The 8,448-nt window shown below is 41.1% G+C and overlaps 1 protein-coding gene across 1 annotated transcript in view; it reads left to right on the forward strand.

Moving 5' to 3' along the window:
- spata17 (spermatogenesis associated 17) overlaps positions 1 to 8,448 on the forward strand; it is an 80,192-nt gene that overhangs the window by 3,929 nt on the left and 67,815 nt on the right. The window contains exons 4-5 of the mRNA XM_079496953.1: positions 713 to 763; positions 4,786 to 4,889. Coding sequence (XP_079353079.1) covers positions 713 to 763; positions 4,786 to 4,889 — 155 coding nt within the window. The remainder of the gene's footprint in view (positions 1 to 712; positions 764 to 4,785; positions 4,890 to 8,448) is intronic.

Genomic DNA, 8,448 nt, shown 5'->3' on the forward strand with positions numbered 1-8,448 from the left:
CTCGCCGCGCTCCGCCGCCACGCGCTCCACCAAAGTGCCGACGGCACGGAGAAGGCGAGCCACCAATCGGGACGTCGTACGCGGCTGGGCTGGTCTTTTCTACTGGTCTCTCTCTCTCTCTCTCGCGCTCTCTCTCTCTCCTGGCAGCGCTGTCATTGATTATGAAGCCCAGCGGAGAGCGTTTGGACGTCATATATCTCCATTAGCTCACAGCTTGACTACCATAGATTTTCCTGGCCCTCGTGTGCGTCGGGGGTGTTAAGAGAGCAGCACTCGTCCGCCGTTCCTCCTCCCCTTGCTAACCTCTCCTGCTCTCTCTCTTCCACGGAGCCCCCGTCCGCCCCCTCCTCCTCTCTCCTGCGTTTCGCTCACCCTTGTTCACCTCGGCTCCCTCTCTCTTTCACCTGCTCACTGTCCCTTGCCCCCCCCCCTTCTCCTCCACTGTAGGCCTAAAGGGTGATTTAGACTTAGTTGCGTGTCAGTGTCGTGCACCGGTTATAGCAGATCTACAACGCTCGTACGTACAATATGCAATTTCTGGTGTGCAACACGGTGAGCGATCAAATATAAATCAAGCATTATCTGACTGTTTGTGTGTGCTCTATATGCATTATGTATAGAGATGTGTTTATCTTTGAGGCCTGCTGTGGACAGAACAGAGGGCCGGCAGACTAGATGTAACGCTGTGTCTTCCCTTTGTGTTCGCATGCAGGCAGCATATTTTATCATGAAGATGAATACCTATGAGGAGATGACGATCACGGTAAATATCACCCCCAGAGAGTGTGTTTTTGTGTTGTGTGTGTCTGTGTCCACAAGTGGCAGGACAAGCAGCAGTCCTCACCTAGCTCGCTGCAAAATAAAATTGGTGATTTCATGATCAGCATTTGGTTGAAGCAAATGATAAAATAGCAGTGAGATAAAACATATCTTTTATTTTTTCTCTCTCTCTCTCTCTTTATAAAACATATCTTGTCTTATCTAAAATTGTGTCACACATTCACACACATTTCTGCGATAGGCTATATAAATGAGCCTTGTGTTATTTCTGTAGGCTACATTATTCATTTTTGTTCTGGGGGAACTTGCATTTACCATTTTAAGTCCCAGCGGACACAAGCAAAATGCTTCAAGTGTAAAGTGTGATACCGTAATGCTTCAGGGGGTTTCCTGGCTTCTGGGCCCCTTCAGGACATTTCTATGATTTTTCTCTCAGCATTCCCCCGCTGTCACGTTCCTCCTGTAAAATGCTCTCTCTTCCTCATATCATTTTAACAGCTACTACTGTAAACCCATAAATCATAAGGCTGTGCCTTTGACTGACGCTTTGGCACTTTTACACGAGGATATGGCGTTGAAACCTTATATTTTTACTGTTCCACGCAGCCCACTCTTTTGCCTAACAATTTCACTCAGCCGAAACCATTAAAGGTTTTTACAGGCCAACAAAGAAATCCCCCCCTATTTATTGAAGAGGCTGCGTCGACGTTCGGAACAAGCCAGATGTTTGGGTGTTGGCTGGAGAGCCTGGAAATGGAGGGTTTTGAGTTTTATATTTGATGGCAACGCAAACAAATAAAGCTGACCACCCCTGCGCTTGAGACCACAGATCCAGGGGTCAGGGTCCGACCGCCACCATCTGAGGTCGCGGGGTCAGAGGTGAGGGATGATGTCACCACTTAAAGTGGAGCAGAAGCCGCGGGAGGTGGAGGGGAGAGTGCTTTATTAGCCCTGTAAAAGAAAACACATACATGTATACAGGAAACACTGGGAATTCATACTGGAAAGAAAAATAGAGATGGAGAGATGAGAAGAGAAAAGGAAAGGACATCGCTGAAACAGGATCGCATGAAATCACCCGTGGAATTTTCAGGTCGTGGTGTCCAACAAGTTTTTTTTCTTCTTTTTTTTACTTTTTTTGAAAAGCGTATTCATTTTAACTATTTAAATATTGAATCAAAAGTATTGTTTATTTTCTTGCGGTCAAATTGATTGATTTGTCATTCATCACAATCCCAGGATTATTTGTTACATCATCATCCTCCTTATTAATGTAATCTATAGAATTTAGAATCTGTAGATCCAATAAGCAGTGGTTCAGAAACGTTTCAGGTCGAGACCCAAAAGAGAGAGTATAGACGTTAGCCATTTTCACTACTTCTTAATTATTATTATTTTTCCTTCATGGAATTTATTCGATTTGTTTGTTCGTTTTTAAAATTTATGAAATTCTTTAAAATAAGTATAGATATATTTGTTAAATTATCTTTAAAATAAGTATAGATATATTTGTTAAATTATCTTTAAGTGTCCTCTTCTTTTCAAAGAGCTCTCCTGGTGCCCCCTTTGTGGGCCGCCCGCCCCCACTTTGAAAACATGCCTCCTAGAAGCTCTATCACTTACGGTTTTACTGTAAAATTGTTCATTTATTTTAAAAGCAATCCTTTGAGAGTGGAAAAAAACCCACTGTTCACCTGCCAATAGACTTGGGTAAAGTGCTGTAGCCAAAAGGCTTGACCTTCTTCTGCCATGCCTGAAGGTATATGACGAGAGCTTGCTATATATAAAAAACAAAACAATTAAGAGAATCTTATTTTGCAGTTTAGAGGGTGCAGATGCTGCCTTTAATTTTAATTTAATTGTTCAGAAGTGATCCTTTAAAAATAAAGTTAAACTTTACTGGGGTTTATATAATACAAAGACTTGTTTTGCTGTTAATAGAATCCATGGTTGTCAACAGAAATGAATATTTAGTACGTACGTTGAATGAATCCAGTAGGATCAAGTCAATGTTGATATCACGTTCTGGACCAAGTAGTTATCACTACTGTCGCAGGTCAGCTGCACTGGCCTGTCCAGCAGGGTGATATCACATGATATTTATAATGAAACACTTACAAATCCATTCATAGAGCAGCTGATGGTCGCTTTAAACACGGAACGAGTGTTATATGAGTTACCATTTTGTAATTGTCTTACTGTGATAATATTTTTTATTTATATTTAATCCGTCCTTAAATATATTTTTTGTATTTGTTTTTTTCGAACATCCCATCCCTAATGCACATGTGCAATCATTTGCAAGCTGGGTGTGTGTGTGTGTGTGTGTGTGTGTGTGTGTGTGTGTGTGTGTGTGTGTGTGTGTGTGTGTGTGTGTGTGTGTGTGTGTGTGTGTGTGTGTGTGTGTGTGTGTGTGTGTGTGTGTGTGTGTGTGTGTGTGTGTCGCGCATGTGTCCATGCGCGTTCATGTGAATGAATTTACAGTATGCACAGGTGTATATTTGCACAACTTTATGTGTGTGTATTGTTTTTTTATTAATTAACCACTTAAGCTCTATTTTGTAACAAACTTAAAATCAATAGATTTTGTTATAGGCTAATCAGTTAAATCTATTCGTTTGATTCACTGTTGCAACCTGCACGCCTAAACATTTTGTTCACTGAGTTCAATTTACAAACACAGGATGTTAGTGAGAGAGAGAGAGAGAGAGAGAGAGAGAGAGAGAGAGAGAGAGAGAGAGAGAGAGAGAGAGAGAAGCAATCATTTTGAATCCCCTGGGTGACTGTCCCGTTGGCTTGGCTTCATAACGGCACGCTGGCTAACAGAAGATCATGCATTAGCGCTGTAATGGAAACCAGTGTTTACACACCACGCTCGCTCTTCTATTACATTCAGCTGCATTGATTCCACTAGTCAAAAAAAGGTCAACAAGAACTTTGGTGGCGGCAATTACTTTATTTAAAATTATCTATTGACTGGTAGATCAATGCTAATTCTCATTTTGCTCTCTTTTTTCCCTTCCCCTCTCCTCTCCTCTCCTCTTTTCTCCTAGCTCTTCTCTGCTCTCATCCTCTCTTCTCTCTCCGCTTGCCGTCTGATTATTCTTTTACCTTCTGTTGTTTTAATCTCCTAATTAGTCTGAAGGACATCCATGCCGCTTCAGAATGGTCCTCTAGCCTCCATGTGTGTGTGTGTGTTTGTGTTTGTGTTTGTGTTTGTGTGTGTGTGCGCATGCATGTGCGTGTGTGCATGCTTGCAGGCGTGCAGGCTCATATTTGCACACTTACATGCATATCTGTCTGCCTGTGTGGAGGCATTTGTCCATTTACCACGTGTGTGTGTGTGTGTGTGTGTGTGTGTGTGTGTGTGTGTGTGTGTGTGTGTGTGTGTGTGTACCCTCTTGTCCCAAAATGTTTCATGTTAAAAAGGAGGATGAAGATTTGTAATAATATCTCAGAATTATGTTGTGTTTTATCTAATTGTAAAGCTTTGGCATAATATAATGATAAAAAACAATCAATTTCTTCCATTCTCTAAAAAGTTATATTCAGATATCCTGGTCACATCGTAATTCAGAGGCACACAGAATGTCTGTCTCTGTCTCACAGTCTCCTCGAACTGTGCCCATTCTGCAAACTGTTAATACAATTTTCAATCAATCAATCAAAGTCTGACTGCGCAGGTTGACATAAACATTTTCTTACTTTTGATTCGTAACCACTTTAACCCTAGTATTAAAGTATTATAAACTATGTTGGGACGAATTGTGAGATGTTTGGTTTAGTAGAGATCAGGGTGTACTGTAGAGGGATCTAGCACCCCAGTCAACGTAAGAATATTGGGTTTAAGTAGGAGTTACATGCATCTCTTCTTATTGAACAGATTTCATTGCTTAGTTAACCAGAACATTTCTTTCAGGGTTCTCAAAATAAACTCTCACCTTAAATAAATGTCTATGGATGTTGCAGTTGTCTAGACTGTCGTGTGTCGTGTGTTTCTTACAGATCCAGCGCTGGTGGAGAGGTTTCTATGTGAGAAAATACATCCACAACTTCTACACTCGCAAGAAGTACCTGCGAGGACTGGCCATGAAGAACGACCTAGTCAGGTAAATGTTGTCCCTCAGGTGAAGATACTGTACAATATGATGCATAAATGTAAAAATTAGTGATGGGAGATTAATCGGCAAACGCATCGGTATCGGGCGGTTTTAGTGGTTTTTAGATTAATCAATGAATCGATTAATCAATCAGACCAATTAATCAATCGGTCCGATTAATCCGTCTGTCTTTACAGATAAACTTAAGCCCAAAGTAACAGCTTGAACAGATCTACAAGCTCACATATTAAATATATAGGTATTTAAGTTAAATCTGATCTCTTGCCTAAGCCTGCAGTGCTGATACCCTGTTACATGTATTTTTCAGAATGGACAAAATTATTATAATTTTTTCAATACAGAATGAGATCATATAGACATCGGTAATATCGGTTATCGGCCATAACAACAGCAATTAATTATATCGGATATCGATATCGGCCAAAATGTCTCATCGGCACATCCCTAGTAAAAATGCATCAGAGGTGGACTAATCTGACGTAGCCTACTGCAAATGTGTTAGTCACATGATCCCCAATCTGGGCCAAAAAACAACAAACAAACCAACACAACATGTAGAGACCAAAACGTGTAGAAACCAGATTTCGGTTCGGTCACTCTCCTTCAGCTTCGGAGCTCTGAATCTATGTGTTGAGTGATTATATGAACCCTAATGTCCCTATTCTGGGTACAAACATTCTGTGAAAATACTGTATCACGTACTGTAACACACTGGGTTCTGAGCCTGTAGATTGGGTGTGTTTTGGCAAAATAAGACTGTTGAGAGTAAAACATATATGGGCCTAGTTTAGACTTTCTGGGGGACTCCTGGACCACTTCACCACTTTTCAACCTATCTTCATATAATTGGTCCTCATAATCATGATAAAATAGCAAAAAGAAAGTCCTACTCAGTTTGTCTCTCATAGGAGGGCTGTGGGCAGTTCAGAAACCCGTCCACCAGTGACATCATCGATGGGGAATCCAAGCTAATAGAAACTGCAGGCTTTCTATTCCTGAAAAGTGACAATGTATGGAAGCCATCGTTCTCATGATAATACAAATCTAAATATATTAACACATTATGTGCCCTTTCATTCTTTCAAAATGGCGACCCAGGGTGCCCACTTTTAGACTCACTTTTGACATTTTGAAAGAAAAAAAAAAGAAAAGAAAAATTACCAAGACGTCCACAGGCGTCCTGGGCACTACATGCGGTAATTCCTAGGACGTCTGTGGACGTCTTGGGCACAAATTGTGTTAAAAAGAAAATCTGGCTAACGATGATGTCACTGGTGGACAGGTTTCTGAACTGCTCACAGCCCTCCTATGAGACACAGACTGAATAGAAAAAAAATTGTGCTATTTTACCATGAACATTATTAGTGAGGACCAATTATATGAAGATAGGTATATAATAAATGGTAAATGGTGCCTTTATATAGTGCCTTTATCCTAGGCGCTTTACATAGATTGTGCATTACATTCACCCATTCACAAATTCATACACCGGAAACCATGCAAGGCACCAACCAGCACATCAGGAGCAATTAGGGGTTCAGTGTCTTGCTCAAGGACACTTCGACACTAACTCTGGGGGAGCCCGGGTTCGAACTGGCAACGTTGCGGTTACCATCCAGCCACTCTACCCCTGAGCCACCGCCGCCTTGATGGCGTCGTAATGTCTGATTTTACACTTGGTTGCTGAAAATCCCAGTGCGACGTGTTGTAGATTTGCTATTTTCGGAGCACAACCAAACTTAAAATCTCCAGTCCCTTCCTAACATTTAGTCTAGTTTTTATTTGTTGAAGAAATTGTCAGTATATTTAAGCATAGTTTTAGTTATCAAAGTTTTTTTTTTTTTTTTTTTTTTTTTTGGTCAGTTCAGAAAAAAGGTAGTCGACAAACATTTTTCATCATAGTTTTTTAAGCACAGAATCAACAATGGCTGAAGCCCTCCAGTATATTAGCCTACCGATCAACAATCTTACGTGTTGCTTAACAACCTTTTTCAACATTTTCAAAATCTGGTTAACAGAAAGTTCTAAACTGTGATATGATTGAACATAAATATCAAGCAGTCTACATTAAACCTGTATATAGCCCCTCAAAAACGAAAAATAAAAATAAAGGATAGAGAGCGGACAAGGAGCGACAGCCCTGCCCCCCGCTATTCATTTCAATGAATCAACAATGGCTGAAGCCCTCCAGTATATTAGCCTACCGATCAACAATCTTAAGTGTTGCTTAACAACCTTTTTCAACATTTTCAAAATCTGGTTAACAGAAAGTTCTAAACTGTGATATGATTGAACATAAATATCAAGCAGTCTACATTAAACCTGTATATAGCCCCTCAAAAACGAAAAATAAAGGATAGCGGACAAGGAGCGACAGCCCTGCCCCCCGCTATTCATTTCAATGAATCAACAATGGCTGAAGCCCTCCAGTATATTAGCCTACCGATCAACAATCTTAAGTGTTGCTTAACAACCTTTTTCAACATTTTCAAAATCTGGTTAACAGAAAGTTCTAAACTGTGATATGATTGAACATAAATATCAAGCAGTCTACATTTCCAGGGATCTCTGCCGGTGATAGAAGAAAGATAATTACCAGAGGGGGGTAATCAAAGCACAGTATCTATCTTTGCTCTACTTTAACTGTTCAATAAAGTAATGCATATATAGCCAAATTGTAATTACACATTTTCTAAGATGAGGAAACGTGAACATTGGCCTTTCTTTGGGTTTTTCGGTGTGTGCTTGTGATGTATGGGTTGTGTTGGTGATGTATGGTTTGTCGAGGGACCTCCGCTACCTTCCTCGCACAACAACACTTTATGCAGAACAGCAGGAAAGTCTCGCTGAAGATGAATTGATTTGATTAATGTGAAGGCAGCTGTGGGGAAAAGGTGGACTTGTGTTCCCATAACCTCAGCGAGAGGGGGGGGGGGGGGGGGGTGGAGGACGAGTGTGAGTTACACCTTGTATACGAGAGAGAGAGAGAGAGAGAGAGAGAGAGAAAGGAAGGAAGGAAGGAAGGAAGGAAGGAAGGAAGGAAGGAAGGAAGGAAGGAAGGAAGGAAGGAAGGAAGGAAGGAAAGAGACATTGGTTAACTTGTGCTAGATGAGACGTAGAGCAAACCATGATGGAGGGATGGGTGGAAGAGAAGATGAAGAAAGGATGAGGGGAGAGAGAGAGAGAGAGAGAGAGAGAGAGAGAGAGAGAGAGAGAGAGAGAGAGAGAGAGAGAGAGAGACCTCCACGGTGCCTGGGGGTGAGAGAGGGAGAGTAAGTGAACGATGTAAAGAAATTAAAAATTAGTGTCTGATTTGAAGCTGCAGGGCTCAGCGCTGCAGACACGACATCTTTTATTTTTGACAAAAAATAAGAAAAAAAGCGACGTTTAGCTAATAGTCCGATTTTTTTCCGGTAATGTTGCTAATATATTTTGCCAGAAAATATCTCGCGGCCTCTGCTAAAATTAAATGTAAATTTGTTAAAGTGCTCCTTGGATCACTGACTCCCCCTTCTCCCCTCCTCCTCCTCCTCTTCTCCTCTCCTCT

This window comes from Electrona antarctica (genome assembly GCF_951216825.1).
Source record: "Electrona antarctica genome assembly, chromosome: 3".
In the NCBI taxonomy this organism is placed as follows: domain Eukaryota; kingdom Metazoa; phylum Chordata; class Actinopteri; order Myctophiformes; family Myctophidae; genus Electrona; species Electrona antarctica.